The 23,241-nt window shown below is 39.3% G+C and overlaps 1 protein-coding gene and 1 long non-coding RNA gene across 2 annotated transcripts; one reads left to right on the top strand and one right to left on the bottom strand.

Moving 5' to 3' along the window:
- Positions 1–4,464: 4,464 nt before the first annotated feature.
- On the top strand, positions 4,465–8,923 carry LOC309490513 (uncharacterized protein). Its single transcript, XM_082159729.1, has 5 exons — positions 4,465–4,632; positions 4,731–4,893; positions 7,787–7,947; positions 8,121–8,340; positions 8,458–8,923. The coding sequence occupies exons 1-5, from the start codon at positions 4,531–4,533 to the stop codon at positions 8,568–8,570; spliced, it is 759 nt and encodes a 252-aa protein (XP_082015855.1). The 5' UTR covers positions 4,465–4,530; the 3' UTR covers positions 8,571–8,923.
- A 2,598-nt stretch (positions 8,924–11,521) lies between these two features.
- On the bottom strand, positions 11,522–11,784 carry LOC309490636. The gene is made up of 2 exons (XR_014202795.1): positions 11,698–11,784; positions 11,522–11,612 (listed from the first exon to the last, which is right to left on the bottom strand). It is a non-coding gene; the product is annotated as an uncharacterized lncRNA (long non-coding RNA).
- Positions 11,785–23,241: the final 11,457 nt, after the last annotated feature.

The raw sequence follows: 23,241 nt of genomic DNA, 5'->3' as shown, positions 1-23,241 counted from the left end.
GGAAAAGTTCACAAATACTTCAAATGTTGCGTTTCCAAATGAGAAAGCACGTCGATTGAGTGAGATCTGTTCTCCGTCATTGAAACGGGTATCCGTGTGTGGACCACGGAAGGTCAATGTCATTGACTTGCATTGGAGTAATATCCGTGGCCGCATCACGGAATTTGGGGCGATTCCGTGATGGCTCCACGGATTTTGAGTTAAGGGCCCGTGGACATTTCACGGAATCCTGTGAGACCAGGTTGCTTCAAGCCATAACCTCCGCCGGTTTTTGGCAAAACCATGCTTCCCCCTAGGAACGTTGAACATCTGGCACCCAGCACTGGCTCGGTTGGTACAATTGACCACGCAACAACTCCTTGGCATTTTGACTAGCGACAACACCACCACTATGCTACCTTTACTCCGGTACGAAAACCGCGGGTCTTTTGCCTCCAGGTTGCGCGCGCAAGCAGTGATGACGTCGCCGAGAAATCCATGTATAGAATCCCATTCAGAGCAATACAAATAAAATGAACTATCCCCATAAATCAGGTTGAGACCATGGTTGAGACAAAAAATAAAGTTAGCATTATCATGTGTTGCATAAATAAGCCAGAATCAAGCACAAAAAAAAAAAAAAAAAAACTAACCTTTTTTTCCATAACCGTCTTGTCCTTCTTGGAATATCAGTTTGATCAGAACCCGGAAGAATATATTTCCTTTTCAATCGGACTCGGTCCATTTTCTTTGTCGGTACTCACTCAGCACCGATTGCTTAGCACGACGAAGGACACAGTGAGCTCACCTCACGCATGCGTAATACTTTGAGCGGGAAGGTGTGTTTTTTTTTTCTTTTTCTTTTTTTTTTTCAATCTTTATTCAATCTTTACGATACAAGGAGTAAGAACACACAAATAGAGTCATTAATACAGAGAAAACAATATACAAACAAGAGCAGAGCCAGGAAGGTGTGTGTGATTCAAGCGCGAGCAACGGCTCTGGGCGCGAGGAGAGGACGGAAGATCATTCTTGCGCATGCGCAATGCTTGAGCGGGAAGGTGTAATTCAAGGCGCGAGGAGACTCAGGAGAGGAGAGGACTGTTAATCAGACACCAGCATCGAGGTGGTAAAAAATGTCAAAAAATAGGTTTGCCCTTGTTAGTTGGGCCGAGGGACCCGACAAAGACCAAACCAGCATAATTCCAATCAGTTGGATAATCGATTTCGACCCAGCTGATACTGACAAGAAATATTTTGTTGAATGCCGTTCAACAAATCACAAGAAGCCTACGTCTGGATGGCCCGTCGAACACGCGGTTGTTCTTCAGTTAGCAGGCAAGTAACGTACACACTTGGACTTATTTCCTACCATTTATTGTATTCGCAAATACAGCTAACGTTCTTCTGTTTATCTATCAAAATGTGTATCCCATTTTTGACTGTTTTACAATGGCTAACTAGCTCTAATTGTGTAAATGTATCCCATGATGTTTGTATGTTTTACAATGGTTATCATTACCCGAATCTGCATAAGTTAGTTCGTTTTTAAGGAGGCAGTGCCATGATTGAATTTCCCCCTATAACATTATATCTGAGTATTAAAGCTAGGGTAATTGATATTGTTTTATCAAAAACAATAGTATTTTGTTAGAAGGTTAAAAGGCTAGCCTATATTCTGATAGTAATAATTGCTAGAGAGAGTGTTTGTTCAGTAACAGGAGTTTCGATGTCTCCATCTCTTTAATAAACAGAAAATACTTTTTCAGGTAGGTGACAAATGTCAGCCAATCAGAAAAGAGTACCAATTTATTAGCTTCAATTTTTGTAATGTTTCAGTTTAAATTTTTTCAGCTCAATTCTTTGTGTGATCACTTCCAATTTAAATTGTTTAATCTGTATCCTGTGTGAATTCTCTCCTGGTTGGACAAAATTGGAACTGAAACTAAACTGAAAATGCATTTTCTGTTTAATAAAGATCTAGAGAGACATGGAGACTCCTGTTACTGAACAAACACTCTCATGAACTATCATAATATAGAGCTATTTAACAATTATTTTAACAAAAAAATCACTTAAAGGGATAGTTCACTTTGAAATAAAATTTTGGTATGTTTTAGCTTACCTCAAGGGCATCCAAGATGTAGGTGTCTTTGTTTCCGCAGTAGTTTAAATTTGTATATTTTTAGGTCAAACCGTTCTTGTCTGTCAGTCATATAATGCAGGTCTATGGTCACTGTCTCAAAGAGCATGCACAGAGAAGTCCAAATTAAACAATTCCCCATCGTAAGTACACATTGATTACCCTGGTAAACCAGAGTTCTCGCAAGAGCAAAAGTTGAATTTGCTCAGCGAGTTACTCTGGTGTCGAGTAATGGAGTTCATTAAATATGCCCCTCGATCTGAGCTGCACCAATGACATCGGGTTATCTGATATAGGCGGGCCAGAGGCGAGCTAAACAGATGACGGCAGTGCTGTGACGTCGAAGTCATCAGTAAACATTGCAAGATACCTATGGATAAATAGCAGTGGTTTGTAACGGCTTTGGCCACTACAATGAACGAGTTAGATTTGGCTTTTTCCCAAAAGAGGAACAGAAGACGGCGCTCGAATCGTTCCTTTGCAAGAAGGGCGTTTTTGCTGTTTTGCCGACCGGAAGAGTCTAATCTACCAGTTAGCTCCGCTGGTAGCTAAGCGTATGGGGTTTATTGTTGTGATTGGTCGTAGTGTTATCCAATTGCGTGCTGTGAGATTTTCAAATGCATGCTTGGTGCCGCCCCTCGAGCTGGCCGATTTTCATTGATCGACAACAGACCATTAATCTTTTAGATTTAGGTCTGGATTTCCAGGCTACACATTGATGGCCTAAGGCCCCGTTTACACGTACATGGTTATTTTGAAAAACGGAGACATTTCCCTTCGTTTGCACCCTTCGTTTACACGCAAACGGAGGATTCGCCAATGAAACCGATTCTTTCTAAAAACTCCGGCCAGAGTGGAGATTTTGAAAATCTTCGTTTGCACGTTTGCATGTAAACTGAGAAAAACGGAGTTTTAGGCAGCGACGTCACAGAATGTGACCATTTTCGGGATTCTGATTGGCTAAGGTGGGCTTGAGCTTCTCGTTACACTGCCACCTACAGGTTTGGCATGCTCTTGACAGCATATACACAGGTTCGTGTGCACGATGTTATTTTTGAAAACGAAGAGGGGAGAAATGTCCGTTTATGAAAATAGCCATCCACGTGTAAACGTAGCCTAAGACACGAAATCGTCTGAGAAAACGAACAGTATTTATATAATTTTTACCTCTTGTAAAAGCTTTCCGGCGCTTGTGCAGACTAAGCCAGAACGTGCGCACACGTCACACTCCAGGAAGCGCGCGCGCCCTCAGATCACTTGGACGTGGTTGTGTACAAGAGGTAAAAATGATATAAATACTGTTCGTTTTCTCAGACAAACCGCTCGTTTCGTGTCTTAGGCCATCAATGTGTACTTACGATGGGGAATTGTTTAATTTGGACTCTGTGCATGCTCTTTGAGGTGGTGACCATAGACCTGCATTATATGACTGATAGACAAGAACGGTTTGACCTAAAAATATACAAATTTAAACTACTGCGGAAACAAAGACACCTACATCTTGGATGCCCTTGAGGTAAGCTAAAACATACCAACATTTTATTTCAAAGTGAACTATCCCTTTAAAGGAGAACTCCGGACATTTTTTTGTAAATTTGGAGTGCTGTCAGTACAGAGAACAACGACAAAAATCGGTGTTTCCTACACCGTGTTATCCTCTTTTTAAAATTTGCACCCTGTTGACTTCAATGGGGCAAGTTTTAAACCTGCTTTTAGCCTCTTAACATCCTTGATGTGTCATTACAAGTGCACAGGTCATGTGAGTGATTCCTTCAGAGTGAACGCGGTGAATCTGACTGCAGTAGATGACGTGAAAGATATGAATAAAAATGATTCAGCCAGCGCACATACCTGTATTTACTTCCGGTTTTCGGTCGAAGTCCACAGTAGTTGATTGTGGAGTTCACGCGCATAGGTTTAGTACCTATGATCACGCGCGTAAACTCGACAATCGACTACTGTCGAACACCGATTTTTGTCGTTGTTCTCTGTATTGACAGCACTCCAAATGTACAAAAAAATGAGCTCAATGTTAAAATTGACCGGAGTTCTCCTTTAACCTCAAGATTATGTACAAAGGAACATTTATTTTAAAAAAATGTACAGTGAGTGTTACGTTTGTTGATCACTACAGTATCACTGCAAGGTCTTTTTCCATTGGCCAAGTGGTTTACAGGACTAAAATCAATTCCATACATAAACACTTAGGTTACATATTTGAAAAAACAAAACAGTTAATTCCTGGAACCTCTTTAAAGAAGTCTGAAAATGGGACACAATTATTTTTATTTATTATTCATTGTTGTAATGGTGTTGATTTTTGGCATTAAGAGAATCTATCCTTCTACGTGATTGTAGAAAAAGAGGCTACACTCAGAGCTGCTGAGCGTGAACTATATCCAGAGGACATGGCGGGCAAGAGGGTAAGGAAAGCCAAATGCCTAGACTTTGGTGAGGAAGATACCACCAGTACTGGCAACAAAGCCTCTGGCTCTGGAAATCCTAAACAGGTAATTACACATCAAAGATTGATATATCAGATTATGGATCATTTGTGTATTGGATTATCCATGATTAAATATTAAAAATGAACATCTTTGCCCTATAGAAAAAGGCCAAGGTTGCTGCACAAAGACGGGCAGAGGAGGAATTACTGTCTGAGGACAGAGCAGAATCGTCAAGCCTGGAAAGTGACCTTACCAGAGACCTGCAGAGCCAGATCAAGGCTCTACAAAAAGAAAATGCCAAACTGCGGAACATGGTAGTTAAAGGCAAGTATTGAGTATTATATCATCAAATATTACTCTAAATCAAATGGTATTAAAGGGGTCATATAATGCCATTTTTGTACAAGCTAATATGTTTCTTTAGGGTCTAAATTAAAAGTTTGTAATATACTTTAATTAAAAATTCTCATTAGTATTGTAAGAAAACACTCCTTTTACCTGGTCAAAAACAGCTCTGTTTTCAGCACGCCGTTTAAGTGCATGTGTCTTTAAATGATAATGAGCTTTGCTCACTCCGCCCCTCTGTTCTGTGGGGTGTTTTGACACAACAACACACGTGGAGTGTTGCCTTGACAACAGTTGAGGGTAACGTTATATTTTGAGGAATGGCAGCTGGAGTCTCTGAGGACACTGTGCAACCGTATCAGTTTGAACCGGAGTCGAAAAACGGGATGTTTCTGAATGGTTGGTTAACGTAATGTTACTTTGATCTATCTTTGTGTGTACTGGCAGGGTAGAGTATTGAGATACGAACGCTATGTGTTTGCTGATGTATACGTTAGTTCATTGACAGATTGATGTTACAGCTAATGGTCATGAAAAACTTTTTTCCTTTAAAGTCCAACTGAAATCAAAATGGACCGTATTTACTTTGTTAGCGCATATTACTAGTCTTGTGGTGAACAATTAATCCGTGCAAGTTAAAACACAGAAACATTTTTTTGGCTTCGTAATCTTTAATCAAAATCTGAAAATGCCCCTCCCCTCTGCATTGGAGGACCTTCCCTGATGACGTAGGCGGCTTGGTTTGGGAAACGCTTAACCACTCCCCTCAAATCGTTAGTCTGCTATGAGCGAGAGATGGAGAGGAGGAGCGCTAGAGTAAAACCCTGCCCTCTGTTCAATATTCCTTTTCACTGGGAAATACGTCACAGCACTGGAGAAAAGTCGTTTGCAACTTCCGGTTCACGCAGACTTTAAATGTAGGCTTGTCAGTGATGCGTAACGTTATCTATGCAGTGTTAGGTACAACTGTCAGGGCTGAACCACTAACATTTTTCTGATCTGTTTAAAAAATAACCAGTCTGTGAGACTATGACAGTCATTAGGCACATAAACAACACATACTCAGACAGGAGCTATGATTCGCGCAACTATGATTGACAACAATCGTGGGAGATTTGATTTGAACGGCTTGATTTGAGAGGGGAAAACAGATTAACACTAGAACTCCCAAGGCGGTCATTTTGACCGTTTTTAAATTTTACAGTGTAATAACTTTGTTAAAATAAAATAAATGTGGCTGTAGGACTCTGACTTTTCCTAAATATGTGTATATTTTATTCTGACACTGTTATTTTATTAAAATCACAAAAAACAAAAAAGTTCTGACTATTTCTACCTAGAATGACCATGACGGTCATTTTGACCGCACGCATTATAGATATCATAAGTCCGTTACATTGCAAGTTTCGCGGAGGGACTTCATCACACGACTGGCGAGCGAACTTCGCTCCGACCACATGGAATCAAAAGCCATACAACTGGAGGAACTGCAAACAAAATAAAACCAAGGAGACATGTGCCAAATGTCACAAAGTGGTGTGTGGGAGCTGCACACGAAAGGCGGTGTTTACCTGTGTGGACTGTGCGTATAAGCGTCAATGATGCGGGGTTGTTTGCGCCGTTCAAATGGGCAGTTAACCTGATTTTGTTCGTTAATATTTTTTGTTCACTGAAACTAATCGTTCTAAAGCAGTTCGTTTTCTTGTTTAGCTAATGTTCATGTTTTTTCTTAGCCTGTTTGTGTGTGTAAAGCTACTGTATTGTGCTGCATACATGTCCGTGAAAGTTTTTACAATGTATTCAAATATATCAGTGTTTTTGTTATTGTATATGTTATAAGTTATTGTATCATAAGATTTATTTTTATTGTACAAAGAAAATAAGAAAATATTTATCAATTAGGCTGGAAAATACATTTTCACATTCATTTGAATTAAGATTTTGTGTTTATTATTACCTATCATAACATTGTAGATCCATTTATTTTTTTGATTTTGTATTGATTATTGACCTTATTTACAAACAGGGCTGTACTAAACGGTATGAAGCTTTGACGTTTCCTAACTCCTAACACCGTGAGTGCGGTGAATTTTTTTTATTATTTTGACGCAAAACGTTCCTCAAATAGAGGCAGCACCTGTCGGGGCAATCTTTCTTTTGTGCTTGTTTTAAGGGCTATGAAGACAGGAATTAAAAGCTTCATTGGAAAAGAGAAGGTTAACATGTACAATAGATATGACATGACGAAAATGACGTTCAGTACAGCCAAATGAACGTCAAAGTATGAACGGTCAGAATGACCGCTATGGTCGTTCTAGTAGTTATGGAATTCCGGTAGTTCTAGTGTTAAAAAAAGAGTACTCTTTTTTTTTTTTTTTTTTAATGATGGTTGTGTACAGGCACTGCCAACACACATTTCAGTACAATCAACTTGTAAAAGTGCATGTACCATTATATGACCCCTTTAATCCATTTATACCTGAAGGTGATTCTAAATACACTAAAATACGCCCACCTATGTGGACAGATAGGTTAACCGCATGCATTTTCAGAGCATGTTTGAAGAATAAATAAAACATAATAATACCTCTTTATATTTATATAGCGCTTTTCAAAATACTCTTAAGACACTTTACAAAAAAAAGAAAGAAACAAACAACTTTATTAATAAATTACTATTTAAAAGACTAAGAACTTAATGAACAAAAATCACTTGAATCAAAAAGACAAAGAAAATTAGGAGGGGAAAGCAAGTCTAAAAAGTTCAGCTCTAAATGGGTTAATATTAGAAAACTGGAGATGTGGTTTTCATGCACATATTTGCTTCTATGGTTGCTGTCTGTATAATCTTGTTGCACTTTTTTTTTCTTAGAAATTCCAGCATTGTTGGTGGACGTGAGAAAGCTTGTCTCCATCAACAACACCACCAACAAAGATGTTGTCGACCGCTCCACCAAAGATGTTGATGACCCTGATGCTGAGAGTGACGGCCCAGGTGAAACGTCACTTTGCACACCTTGCAGACCTTCACAAGTAAGTATTTATTAATTGGTAAATTAAAACAATTAAACAAAAATTAATGCTTTTTTGACATTCTATTGCTTGTGGTGATTTTCCTTGTTTATTTCTTTGCTTATGGTCTTTATTTATTTATTATAATTTTTTTGTTAAATTTTTTTGTTTGTTTGTTTGTTTGTTTACAAAAGGTGAAAATCGGGAATGATGGAACAGTCACTGTCTCGTCACATTGTTGGGAGACGGCAAAAGCTAGTACCACCCCCAATGGGATGGCACGGGTGCTACTGATGGGGCTCTTCAGTGTGGATGTCCTCCTCAAGTCCAACCTAAAAGGAGGGGTCAGCAAGCTGGATCCCTGTGCTGATCGTCGGAAGGCTCTCGACCCGAGGAAACTTCAAGCTTTACTAGGTAAATAGTTTTTAGAGCTGGTGCTTTCCAGAATCTACCAGGCGGGGGGAGTGGGTCGAGATTTTCGCAAACCTGAGTGAGGAGGGGTAGAGTAATCATTGTTGTTCTGTTCCACAGATGCTGTTGTAAACCAGTTTCCGACGGCCAAGGAAGCTGATGTCAGAAAATCGATTAACGGTAGAATCTGCGAGCTAAGACACCAAGTGAAGTCCAAAAGTGTGCTCGTTTAAATCTGTGAAGGACCAAGATGGACTCCTAACCAGGATAACGCCCTGTTCTTTTAGCATATTTCTTGGCTTTTCCACAGTTTTTATTTATTTATAATTATTCTTTTTTTTGTTTTTCTTTTATATAAATTTTATTTAGATTTTATAACAGCACTGCTGAATGTTTAGAACAGACATAGGTCAGTGAAATTGCTTTAATTTATCATTTATATTTTGTATATTTTGTGTTCAATGCCATGGTACCGTTAAAAAATGTTGCACTGTTAAGTTTATCTGACCATATGGTTTTAATACCGGTAGGCCTGTGTAGCTCTTTATTATCTGCCTGATTAAAAGAAAATAAAGCTGGCTTTTGATAGATTATCCATTAGTCTGTGTTAATATGTGGTATAAAGGTTTGCACATATATTGCAGATTGCATATTTATTAATTCATATTTTAGATGGTACATGTAAATATACTGTATATATCACCATATGTATATTGTATGAGCATGTTCTCATATGTACACGTATTGTGTGTATATATATATATATTTTCATATAATATTACATACATTTTAAAATGTATCCCACAATATATTGAACACATCTGTACATATATTTCATGTATATAATTCCATATAATATTCCATATATTTAAAATGTATCCCACAATATATTGAACACATCTGTACATATATTTCATGTATATAATTCCATATAATATTCCATATATTTAAAATGTATCCCACAATATATTGAACACATCTGTACATATATTTCATGTATATAATTCCATATAATTTTACATATATTTAAAATATATTCTACCATATATTACACATATATGTGACACTATATCTTTACATATATTACCAAAACATTTTCCCATATAAATTGAAATACATTATGGTAGATATTTATAAATATAATATTGCATATATTTTGGGATATATAAACACATATATTATATATTCATGTTCAATATATTGTAATATATTGAAAGCGGCAATCATTTGTATATTTTGCAATATATTGCAATATATTATATGAATATATAATATAGTGTATAATATATTTATCATCAATATATTATTCAGTGTATTCAAATATATAATATATTGGAAAATAAAAGGGGGAAATAATATATTACAATATATTACAATATATTTTAAGAAATATATTGGTAAATATATTTTCCTTTCATAAGGGAATTGCCATTGTGTATGAAATGTGCTATATAAATAAACTTGCCTTGCCTTGCCTTACAATCATTTAACCCGCCATGGGCAATGCTGAAGTCACTGTTACAAACTGTACAGCGTGCAAGACTATCATTATGTTTTACTCTTATAAGACAGGGGTACACTTTCATGTAGTCTGCCGTAAAATGTATCTTATACTTTCGTTTTTTGCATGTTTTTTTGTGGCGCTCCTGTTTCTAGATACACTGAACTGATTAATTTGGTTCGGGAGAAGAGATAAAACCCACCCACACTGACAATTGATTGGTTGATTTACCGAAACAGGCCAATCAGATGCTCTCTATCTTACGTGCGCACACACGCACACACGCAAGGTCTCTCGCTCCCTCTCCCTCTCTGCTGTGCACGCACGCTCTGGCTCGCTCGCTCTAGATTCCGGGAGATTTTAACTCATTTGCGGGTATCAGGGAGCCACTATCAATATGCGGGAGACTCCCGGAACTTCCGGGAGACTTGGGATGTCTGGCATTAAGTGTCCATTTCATTATAATATTCAGATTTATCATAAATAATTGAACATGCACATGTATTTTAAGTTCTGTTAAAGCAGCACTCAGTAGCTTCGGGATTTCTTCGCTGTATTCTCGCTTTTTGCTCGCAGGTTTCTCTCTAGAGCTCCCCCCACAGCTTCGGAATAGATATTTGACAACACTGTTGTAAAAACTCGTTGGTGATTCTCAGACACCAGAGGCTAGTAGATCAACGGCATCAAAGCAGATGGGACATTCTTTAAAACGTCTTCTTCATTCGGGTTCGAACAGCGTGAGGGAGCGCAATAATGACAGCATTTTAGCAGATTTCTTTTGGCCATAAAGCAATTGTTTACATCGCGAGACCTGATATCACGCGAGACTTCCTGACGCGGCGGCCCGCCGGCTCAAAGTTGCAAGTGCGTATTTTCCGCTCACGGGCACCAGGGGGGTGCGAAACGACCACCATTCAACCCGAAATAAGTAATATAACCATTCCAATGACTCCGAAGCTGTTCAGTTAAGGTAAAAAAAGTTACTTAGTTCACCTTTAAAGAGGGGTAGAGGTGGGGTCACATTTGAGCATTTAAAATTTAATTTTACTTGAAAGTAACGCAATAGTTACTTTCTTAAGTAACTAGTTACTTTTAAAATTTGTAACTGAGTAACTAATTTAGTTACTTTTTGGAAGAAGTAACTAGTAACTGTAACTAATAACTTTTAAAAGTAACTTGCCCAACACTGAGTAAGAAACAGTATTCTGAAGTGTTACCACATTTTCTACACATTTTAGTCCAGTTTAGTAAGGGATATTAGATTGTATGTTACATGTTTACTTATCATAATAATTAATTCATATCATATTAAATAAAGTCTGTGAAAGGTTTGATATTGTGTAGTTTGTGATCCTCCATCAGCAGCTGCAGTTTCTCTCAGCTGTATCAGTGCAGTCACTGTGACGTCTGACTGACAGAGGTTTTTGTACGACTCTTTATCACTGTGTGAACACTTCTTTACTGTTGATGGTGTGTCTACTCAGACAGTAATAATCTCCTGTATCTTCAGTCTGGACTCCACTGATGGTCAGAGTAAAATCACTGCCATAGTCAGATCCACTGCCACTGAATCTAGATGAAGTTCCAGTATTAAGGGTTCTTATGTAATAAATCAGGAGTTTAGGAGCTTCTCCAGGTTTCTGCTGATACCAGTACACACAGTCACGACAGCCAGAAATCGGCTGACTGGTTTTACAGCTAATCGTAACAGTTTCTCCTTGTTTGACGGGTTTTATTGTTGGATTCTGAGTCACTGTCACTTGTCCCCAGATCTCTGAAATTGGACAGTTTAGTCATTAATATGATTGTAAATTAGATGTGATTGTTTATTTTGCAAGATTTTTATACAAAATATTTACCATGAATGCACAGACAGAGAGTCCAGATGAAGATGTTGATTGTGTTCATTGCTGTAGTTTAGTCTTGTGTGATGATGAAGATTGTGTTCTGCTCTCAGTCATGAAGTGTTAAACTCACAGCACTATAAACACTCTCAGAGCACTGAAGCATGTGCTGACAATGCAAAGTGACTCTCTCTATTTAAATCATTATCCTGAAGACTGTAGATCAGTCACAAACACTTTTTTGGTTACACTTTACAGGTTCATTAGTTAACATTAGTTAAATAAATTAGTTAGCATGAACTAATAATGAACTGCACTTATACAGCATTTATTAATCTCTGTTAGTGTTAATTTCAACATTAATACTTTATTAAAATCTTAACATTGTTGAACAAACAATGAACAGCTGTATTTTTATTAACTAACGTTAACAAAGATGAACAAACACAGAAACAAATGTATTGCTCATTATTTGTTCATGTTAGTTAATACAAACATACAATACATTAATGTAATACATTACACACAAGGGTAACCAAGGGAACGTCTCGGTTACGTATGTAACCCTCGTTCCCTGAGTAGGGAACGGAGACGTTACGTCGGATGACGACGAATGGGGTTTCGCTTAGAAATCCTATCACCTTTGAGTGTATAAAACGAGCCAATGGCAAAGAAATGCCATGGGTCTGCGGAATTTGCATAGCGTAACTCCGCCCCACCCTGGGGGTATATAAGGAAGTACGCCGGCAACATGCAGATATGTCTTCGCTGAGGAGCCGAGACTGAACTCAGGCGTTCCAGCGGTACAGCGGAAGTGGCAGGGAGACGTAACGTCTCCGTTCCCTACTCAGGCAATGAGGGTTACATTCGTAACCGAGACGTTCCCTTTCGTGGTCACTCCGAGTTACGTCGGATGACGACGAATGGGGTTCCCAGTGTAATCACACCACCTCTCGACTGTCTTCCAGTGCCCTGCGTAAGTCTGAGCTCCCTGTCGTGAGACTGGCATGGATGAAGGAGTCCTACTTAACACAGGAATACCAAGGTACACTGGGAAGCATATCTCAGTGGAAATATGTAATCATGCCCAGCCCGAAGGGGGGGACTTGGGATACACATATGACCCCGAAGGGCTGCATATGGAGAATCACTGGGGTGTCCAGCCGCAGGTGGAATATTTCAACCCCAGGGGTGGCAAGGTGGCTTGCCAAGGGAAAGACACATGCTCAAAGAGGCTTACAGTGGAATACACATGTGGGGGTCGCCCAGAGGGGGAACCATGCACATGGAGGCACCTAGCCAAGCGCGAAAGCTGCTCAGTTGCAGAACTCTGGCGTTGACGTCGTCAGTGCTCGAGGAGACTCAGGGCTTATTAGGCTCACCTGAGGAAAATATCGCACGTATCCCGTCCGTGGAGAGGAATGGTGAGCAAGCGAAGACACCTGAGCAGGATCTCTTACCGGCTAGTTGAAGCGTGTACATGAGAAGAAACTGGCTCCACTCGGAGATTGTAGAATCTCGCGAATGTGTTGTGTGTCGCCCAGCCTGCAGCTCTGCAGATGTCTGTTAGCGAGGCGCCATGCGCTAAAGCCCAAGAGGATGCCACACTCCGGGTGGAGTGGGCCGTCACACCAAGGGGGCATGGTCGACCTTGCTGCTGGTATGCCAAAGCAATGGCGTCCACTATCCAGTGAGACAACCTTTGCTTGGAGAGAGCCTTTCCCTTCAGCTTCCCACCATGACAGACAAAGAGCTGGTCTGAGGTCCTGAAACACTGTGTTCTGTCTACGTAAGCACGGAGGGTGCGTACTGGACAGAGCAGTGCCAAGGCTGGGTCTGCCTCCTCCAAAGGCAGCGCTTGCAGGTTCACCACCTGGTCTCGAAAGGGTGTCGAATTCCTGGTCTCGAATTCCAGGCACGCTTCGTCAACCGAAAATGCCTGCAGGTCCCCTACCCTCTTGATGGAGGCCAATGCAACCAGGAGCGCTGTCTTCATTGACAGGAACCCTCTGAGGTCGACAAACGCGCCCACGCGTTTTGCTGGATTTTTTTCAGTTCAGTTCAAAAGAAATTAATTTTGCTCTGTTGACTTTGATATTACAAGCAAGTTTCATACATCAATCGATTCTGTTAAATGTGTATTATTTTTGTGTATACTCACAATAAAAACAAACTGTTGTGTTTTTTGCCAAATAAAGAAAAATAAACGTGATGCTAGTTCTGCCTTCTCTCTGTCAGTGAAGACCATTCTGAAACGCGTCCGAAAATGAACAATAACTCAGCGAATACTGAGTCAAACAGGCATACAGTCACACAGGCATGAAGCTTGAATTCTCTTCTTTAAAATGAGGTAATTTATATAAAAAACAAATATTCTCATCTTGTGAAATCTGTATTAAAAGAGAGCGATTCCAGTCGAGCTAATTAGAACTCATTCAAATGTAATGTGACTCCGCCCACGGAGAGCGCGTGCTATTCAAACGCAAATTACTGAGGCAAACCTGTGAACGCCCCCATATCAGCTCGAGAAAACACAAGTTTAATCATATCATTGTAGCCTACGTGTTTACACCATCTGGCAGCGCTGTGAGGAATAATAATAACGGAAAATCTACCTCAGAGTGCGGGTATTGCAGGAGAGAGGATCCGAATATGTAGTAAGTTTTTTTTCCTTCTCAAGTTAATCGCGTTTCTGTGAATGAATGAACGGCAGCCGCAGAGATGCGCGCTGTTTACCACAGCTCGCAAAAAGACAGTTTAAATTTAAATTGCGTCTCTGTGTGAATGAATGATGTTTTAGCAAACTGTATTGCTATACTGAGCTGAGTAAAAATCGACAGAAATATGTTGAAATAAAATGTAGGCTATTTGTATAAGCAACGTATTAAACTGAAAATTAACATTTATATGCCCTAATATTTCATAAAAACAACGTTACAGTCAGGCGTTTCTGTTTGTGAATGAATGTTTCGGTTTTAGCAAACTGTATTGCTATACTGAGTAAAAATCGACTGAAATATGTTGAAATAAAATGTATTTGTATAAGCAACGTATTAAACTGCAAATTAACATTTATATTTCTTATAATAAAAATGAAAGACCTATGTTACAGACATATAAGACATAAAATATCTGCCAACTCAAATAAGCTTTTATGCTCATGTTAAATATAGCATGTTTTGTCAAAAATAAAGTAATCAAATAATCAATCAAATCCTTAACTTTGAAATATGTATGATGAAATGTATACTTTAGTTTTTACAAAGAAAGATTACACTTGAATTGTTGTTGTAATTGTAACCTTTTTAATAAAAAAATATATTTACAAGGTAGATGTAAACAAACTTTTAAAAGGTAAATATAAGCCTTTTCTTTAAATAATTTTTATTGTGTTTTATTAGTGACAAATTTGGGGAGAGGATAAATATTCCAAAACTGAAAATACAGTATGAGAATTAACTGCACAATTACTAGACATGTTTTCCTTGGATATTATAGGTCAAATTGCAAGCACAATATGTGGAAAAATAAAAAAGAATTGAGACGCTTCCAACTGTTGCTCTTGCATTCTTGTGGCTCAGTGACTCACCTGAATGAATGGCTAATTAAGTATGCAGGCCCCATTGTCTCCTAAGGTGTGAACCACTAAATATGCATGATCTGTGTCGCCCACTCCGCATATTGCCTTTCCAAACAGAAAGTGCTTTGCAAAATTCAAATCAATGTATTGTGTTATGTGAATGATTAGGCAGGGTGATTTTCACATCACTTTGAAGAAAAAACACTAGGCAATGACATCTACATTTACATTTACATTTATTCATTTAGCTGACGCTTTTATCCAGAGCGACTTACAATTGCTATATATGTCAGAGGTCGCACACCTCTGGAGCAACTAGGGGTTAAGTGTCTTGCTCAGGGACACATTGGTGTCTCACAGTGGATTCGAACCCGGGTCTCTCACACCAAAGGCATGTGTCTTATCCACTGCGCCACCACCACCCCACATCTATTAGACAAAAGTCTTATTGGCACATATTTAGTATGTGTTTTATGGCCTTATTTCAGAAACTTTAGTTTTTAGTTTTTTCAATAACCACGCATAAACATTATTCTCTCAAAAATGCAGACATGTACATTCTTGTTGCTCACATATTATGGTAGCCCTGTTTGTGCTAAATAGTGTGTAATTTTTTTTTGCCATTAATATGTTTATAAGCAACTGAAAAAAGCACAAATGTCAGGGCATGTCAGAACATCTCAAGGACCCCAAAAACACCTCAGACCCCAGAGGGTTAAGTACTTTGACAGCTCAAGTCCTCACCATTTTTCCCTTCCTCCCATTTCCATTTTCTCCAAACTCAACAACAACTGTGCAACAACACCACAGCATTTCAAACACTTACCTGGCTCCTGAATCTGGACCAGAGCTGTTCTCTGCTAGACATTTCTTCAAGTCCTCTCCCTCTCCGGTCCCTCTCCTCCTCGTGGACAATGCTGAAGGCAGACAGTCTTGCTGGATCATCCAGGTCTTGATTTAGCTGGGACAGGAATGACCCAGGAGGTTGATTGTCTCCATCATCTTTAATCTTTCTCAGAGCAGCCACTGTCACAGGAACCTAATAAAAAGACAGGGATTAAATGTGGTAAATGCTGCAGAGAGCTTCTGAAATATCCTATTAAAATAAATTCTTACCTGTTATTTCAGTGCCAGAAAATGTACTTTTTCCTTCTGGAACAATTTGGACAGGCAGCTTAGGTGTGGCAGCACATCTGCTTGCAGGTAGACTGCTGCCTCAAACCTGTATGTTGCCAGGAAGGAATACAGCCCCTTGGCTGATGGGCACCTGTTGACCTCTGACTCTTCAGCCAAGGCTGCCAGGACTGCACAGAGGTTGCGCTGGAGGTTTAGCTGCATCTTGCGACAGCCAGCGTGTGTCCTTCACCTCCTAAACAATATTTAATGAGTAAAAAGATAAAAACATGAGCAGGCCCAGAAGGTACAAGTCATAAGTTGTGTTACAATTTAATTATCCAAATCAACCTACAATTGGTGATGCAAGAATTGTTTAACTTTCAGCAAAACTTGCCTTGACTTTCAAATCATCGATGCCCAAGGTCTGCCCTGCCATCTTCAGAGCAGCAGTCCTATTGGCGCTGTTGCGGAAATACAGGTGGAGCTTCTGCAGGTGGTCCCTAAATGTTCCCATGTAGGGTACCGATGTTGACGCATCCTTGCATGACAGGGCAAGCCGATGGGCAGCACAGGCAACAGACACCAGCCAGGGGAAGGCATCCCCAAGTTGCTTGGCTACACCATTCACTCTCCCTGTTTGGAGACACCATTAGTTACTGTATACACCACAATATCTGTTAACTCACACTGAAACAGCCTTTGAACATGTGTGCATACCAGTCATGACAGCAGCTCCATCTGTTCTCAGCCCATACAATTTTGTGGTGGGAATTCATTTTTTAAAAAGGACACCTTTGATGGCTGCCACTATGGTATTTGCTTTGCCATCAGGGACACTAATCATGTCAAGAAATTGACTGAAGACCTGCCCTTCTACATCTGTGTATCTAATGAAGACATGAAATCTTGATGTAAAAAAAAAAGAAATGGTAGCGTTTCATATTTGCAAAAAATAAAAATGTCTTACTCAAACTTGCCTCACGTGTAGATCTAACTGTCGACTGACAGAAATGTCAGTGGTTTCGTCAACTTCCAATCCGATTGCTACAGATTGATTGATATCGTTGAGGATTGGTTCCTCCACCACTCTGTTTATTACGTCTAACATCTCGTCTATAATTTGTGATGTATAGTTAGTTGTTTTCCCAATCTGAAAAGTTCAAATCAAATATTAATATATTAAAAATAATGTTTATGATAAATGTTGAATATAGTGCCAAAATGTATGTTTTACCTTGAGCTTTTTGAAATAATCACACCCCAAACACTCTGCAAAATCCAACAAAGCTGGATAATTGGTGTGATGTGCCTGCTCTCGTTTGATGGTGTAATAGAGGCACTTAAATCCCCCTATTACAGCCTCATGCTCAAGCACCACCATGGGTTCAAAGGCAACCAGTACTGAGTTTGTTCCTGTGGGAAGTTTTATGTATCTGCATCATCATCCACAATCAATTTTAAACTATTAAGCAACCACTAAACTATACAACCAAACAAAATGTATATTGACAAAACCAGTGCATAAATGCATAAATTAATAAAAATGAATGTCAATATATTATTGTTAACTAGCTTTAAAATGCCAACAGGCCATTTACACAGGATTTTTTTTATTTTTTTTTTATTTATCCTTTATTTAACCAGGAAAAGCCCATTGAGATTAAAAATCTCTTTTGCAAGGGAGACCTGGCCAAGATAGGCAGCAGAATTACATCACATCATTACATACGTACAAGACACACACAAAAAAACATGGATCTTACCTTGTATCAGAGAGGAGTGAGATTTTACACTTTCCTGGTGGTGTTGAGTGTTGAGGTGCTTGTCCAGGTAGTCAACTCGATAAAGCTGGCATCCAATTTCGATAAACGGCCTCTTTCCCACACCTCTTTTGGGTGCCTTCTTGTGCTGCCGACACAAGCGACAGAACATTCCTACAGGCAACAAAAGATTTATTATATTTTCTCTCAAAAGAACAAATATGGTGGATAATTCAGGTTATGTTGAATAATCACCATGGCTGTGTACGTGGTACAACCAAGGCTTGAATCTGGAGATATCAACCCAGTTAGGCTCCCATCCAGACCGCCTGTGGCGTCCTGTTGTTGTTGTTGTCCCCTTGGTCCTGTCCATCCACCTCTCCTCGCACCTCCTCTCGCTCATGTCCTACCACTACAACTACTCTCTCCTGCTCTCTTGTAGTCTCTCCTTGGTCCTGTCCTCTAACCTTTCCTCGGTCATCTCGCTCATGTCCTACCAATGCAGCCTCTCTCTCTTGCTCTCTTGTAGTCTCTCCTTGGTCCTGTCCTCTAACCTTTCCTCGGTCATCTCGCTCATGTCCTACCAATGCAGCCTCTCTCTCTTGCTCTCTTGGAGTCTCTCCCGCAAGGTCTCGTTCCTCCCTCACCTGCACTACTGATCTTTTTTTCTGTAACACACTCTAGCACTTAGATACATCATCATGTAACCAGTACTTTCATTTATTTGATCCTGTAGACATTTTGAACATTAAAATCCAAATTAAACTTTTCATTAGTTTTAAAAGGTGACTAGCTTGCATAGCCTATTTTACTTCACTATCCTCCAGGGATACTATTTTATGTTTTTGAAAGAAGTCTTACGCTCATCAAGCCTGCATTTATTTAATCAAAAATACAGAAAAACCGGTAGCCTAATATTGTGAAATATTATTACATGATGTTCTTTTTTACTTTTTATTAAAGTATTCTTTAAAAAAAAAGAGCATCACATATCATATTAGAATGAATTCTAAAGGATGATGTGACACTGAAGCCCCACAAAGTGACAAATCCCCACCCCACCCCCCGCACGTTCTAACCTCAGCTCCTTGATGGTCCTCATCCACCTTTCTCTTCACCAACCAATTTAGTAGACTCATCTGAAAAATGAATGGTATTTTCAATACCAGTGAAAATTCATGGTTCTTGGTACCAATTTCGCAGTTCGTACCGCTTTCTCCTTTCCACAAGCGCTTGCTCGCTCTCCCGTGGCATCTGTCGTTGCTATGCAACCATGAACAGAGGCGTGCCTAAAAACGAGCGCGCCTAGTCGCTTATATTATGAGCGCGCGCCCACATTTGAAATAATGAATTTCACACGCAAAAAATGCGCTATGTGAACGGCCCCTTATGGCAACGTGACATTAGCCCAGGGCTTGCAAAATTTCAAAATCGCTGGTAGCCCTTCGGGCAGGCACACTTCAGATTTTACTAGCCCAGATAATAAGACAATTTTTTATGTAGAAAATTGGTTAGGAGTCAAAACAATGAACCAAAACATTTTTCAAAACACAAATATGCATCTGGTTCTAACTGAACTGAAATTTGTGTGACTAGTATGGAACATGAATCAGTCTGTGTCGGTTGCTCAGCCCCCAGTGAGGGTGTGATAAAAATAAAAAATAAAGTAACTCTTTAGTTTAGGGTCTAATACTCACTATTAACTAACTAGTTTCATTAACATGCAGATGGCAGGTTTTTTCATCACTGAGGTCCCGAATAATATTATTATATCATATTATGAGGTAGCTGCTAGGCTAGTCAGGGGGGTTCGGGGAACCCCTGAGAAAATGTTGATTTCTCTGATCTAACGTTACATATGTGCATTTTAAGATGTTAGTGAAGGCTACAAATTATATTTTAATTCTCAACATGTACACATTCATTATTAATCTTGTGCCTAACATGATGAAAACGGCTTTGTTAATGTCCCCTCACAATGACAGTAAACTAATTAGTCACGTTACATAGGCCTATTTTCAGTTCAAAATGGCGAAATTCGACAAAAGTATATTCGTTTGCCTGATTATTTTTGTCATTCGTTTCACATTTATGACCTAAAAAAGCTGTCAAATATGAAATTTTTAGTTTAGCTACTTACATCTTATCTCGCACTTGACCGTGAATCGTCAGTTGATCGCTCTGGTCAAATTCGCGCTCAGCACAGCAGCTTCTTCTTCTTCTTCTTTTTTGTTTATTGGCGGGTGGCATCTAACGTCTAGGTGCATTTCCGCCACCTACTATGCTGGAGTGTGAGTCGGAGTAAGATCAAACTAATAAATAAAAAAAAAAAAAAAAAAATTCGATTCAATAAATGATTTGTTGTAAAATCGATTGTTTTAAAAACTCAATCACCAACTTATATTTACTTCAGCACAGCAGCTTCTTTGAACATAAGGCTTTAAGCTGTGCTGAGCCTACTTTGATTTGATTGGTCATCTCACACACACACACACACACACACACACACAGCCTCTGTTTCTGAAGTGCGCTCTGCGTGCTCGGCGCCGCTGCGGATTGAAGATCGCGCTGAATCTGAAGACTGAAGCGCGAACATTATCAGATAGCCCTTCGGACAGGCCGGTTATGCATTTTGGTAGCCCGACTGGAAAAACACAGTACCCCCGGGACGTCGGACTATCGATCCTCGTCGGACTACTTTTTTGTCAACAAGTGGATTCATCGCATTAGCAATGTGGTGATATTACTGATCATGTGAAGATTTTGCAGCGGCGCTGAAAATCCAGCGGCTGGATAATAGACAGTCATCTTCCCCACAAAGTGTTAAAGGAAATATCATTGGGGATCACTACAGCCCACAATTCGGATAGTACCAACAGTTCCAAGGAGCAGAGAAGTTTTAGTTCCTCAAAGATGAGCGGCGGCCATTGTAGTTCAGTGATAAGTTGCATTGACAGTTCATCAGAGAAGACATCGCACAGCTCCATAAATGTCACGTCGTTGCCAAACACAGCAAAACGAAGCAAGTACAACAAGAAACAATATTGTCTTTATTGTAATAAGGCCATTTCTAAATTGGCAAGACACCTCGAATCCGCTCACAGTACACAGCCTGATGTTGCAAAGGCTTTCAGTTTTAAGAAAAGATCGCGCGAAAGAAAAGATTTGTTACACTCTCTTAAGAAGAGGGGAAACTTTAACCATAATGTCACTGTGGAAAGCAGTGGTGATGGAGAAAGCTGTTTGGAAGATTGCTTGTGAAATGAACCAGGATGACATTTCTTTATGTAACCAAGGCCCATTGTGGCCCAGGTAAATTTAGCAAATAAATTTGAAACGATCAAATTAAGGAATAATGCCTGACTACGCCACCTTGGGAATTTCACCCAAAGAATCTAACTAAAAGGCTTTACACAGGTTCCCTACCCAGTGGCAAGCAAAACGTGGAGACACACGTATCAGTCAAATACAAAAGTTGTATTATAATGGCATAAAAGCATAGATTAGACAACCTCACACATCTACTTTAATACAGACTTACACAAGTCACTTCAAATGTCACGGAGCTGCGGCCAAACTACAGGGAAGATGCTCCGATAATAAGGGATCTCCCAATCTGCACAGCACACACGTCAATTAAAGAACCCCAGTGCACGCCACAGACCACAGCACACAATGAAGACACACCACCACCATCTATAGAGGAATGGTCACCCTGGTCAATAAGGCCTGCAGCTCCTAGGCAAGGCAAGGCAAGGCAAGTTTATTTATATAGCACATTTCATACACAATGGCAATTCAAAGTGCTTTACATAGAAGAAATTAAAATAATAAAAGAAATAAGAATAATTAAAACAGTTTAGAAAAATAAAATAAAATACAGTACAGTACAAACAGTCGGACGAACAGCGGCACAGTGCTCATTCAGTAAATGCATAGTTAAACAGATGTGTTTTGAGTCTGGATTTGAATGTGACTACAGTAGGAGCACATCTGATCTCTTCTGGAAGCTGGTTCCAGCTGCGGCTGGCATAATAGCTAAAAGCAGACTCGCCATGCTTAGAGTGAACCCTTGGTATTTCAAGCTGATATGATCCTACTGATCTGAGTGATCTGTTGGGTTTATATTCAGTGAGCATATCTGCAATATATTGAGGTCCTAGGCCGTTGAATGATTTATATACCAGTAATACTACTTTAAAATCAATCCTAAATTTAACTGGGAGCCAGTGTAAAGACCTGAGGACTGGTGTGATATGTTCATATTTTCTGGTTCTGCTCAGAATCCTGGCGGCAGCGTTCTGTATGAGCTGCAACTGTCTTATGGTCTTTTTGGGAAGGCCAGTGAGGAGTCCATTACAGTAATCCACCCTGCTGGTGATGAAAGTAACAATAGACAGTATAGTGATCCTAGACAACAATAACTCAATACACACACACACACACACACACACACACACACACACACACACACACACACACACGTTAATACAATCTAGTGTACCAATTACACAACTGTAAAGAAAAGCTTAAACACAATACACTTTAAATCAAAATAAACTACAACAAATTAAACTAAACCCCAAAACAAATGTACAGACAAATGTTTCACAATATTATCAACCAAAATAAATCAACTAAACAAAACCAATAAACTCAATTTAAATTGAGACAAAGAAGGAAAAATTAAATCAGTTTAAATAAATTCAAATAATAACCCAATTTCACATTAATATAAAAACTAAATTACAATACACAAGAAAAATAAATCAATACTAAAGATTTACAAAACCACGATCAAACAAATTCAAAATGACTGATAAGCAAAGTAGGCTACAACTGATTTGAATTAAATAAACGAAGAATCCAACAAATTTAACAAGAGCATAAGTATGCTATTCGTATCAGTAGCCCCGATTATCAGATGGCCCAACACTTTTTACATATGCAAGAATGATTCCCTACTAAAAATCGAGGTTTTGGAGCATGTGAGACCTTTGGATAGAGGTGCTTATAGGATCCGTAGACTCAACCAGCGCGAGTCATTTAGGATCCATCAGTTGGATGTGCTTCGATATCCAGGTCTGAACGAGGATATAGAGT

Source organism: Leuciscus leuciscus (genome assembly GCF_965113295.1).
Source record: "Leuciscus leuciscus genome assembly, chromosome: 25".
In the NCBI taxonomy this organism is placed as follows: Eukaryota; Metazoa; Chordata; class Actinopteri; order Cypriniformes; family Leuciscidae; genus Leuciscus; species Leuciscus leuciscus.
Note: the sequence above shows the minus strand (reverse complement) of the source record. Positions and strands in the feature narration are given on the sequence as shown.

Bases quoted from the DNA above. Each gene is read 5' to 3' on its own strand.
- LOC309490513 (XM_082159729.1), top strand. From the start codon at position 4,531: ATGGCGGGCAAGAGGGTAAGGAAAGCCAAATGCCTAGACTTTGGTGAG. The intron at 4,894-7,786 runs GCAAGTATTGAG...TTTTTTTCTTAG, and splicing joins GCGGAACATGGTAGTTAAAG to AAATTCCAGCATTGTTGGTG. The intron at 8,341-8,457 runs GTAAATAGTTTT...TCTGTTCCACAG, and splicing joins GAAACTTCAAGCTTTACTAG to ATGCTGTTGTAAACCAGTTT.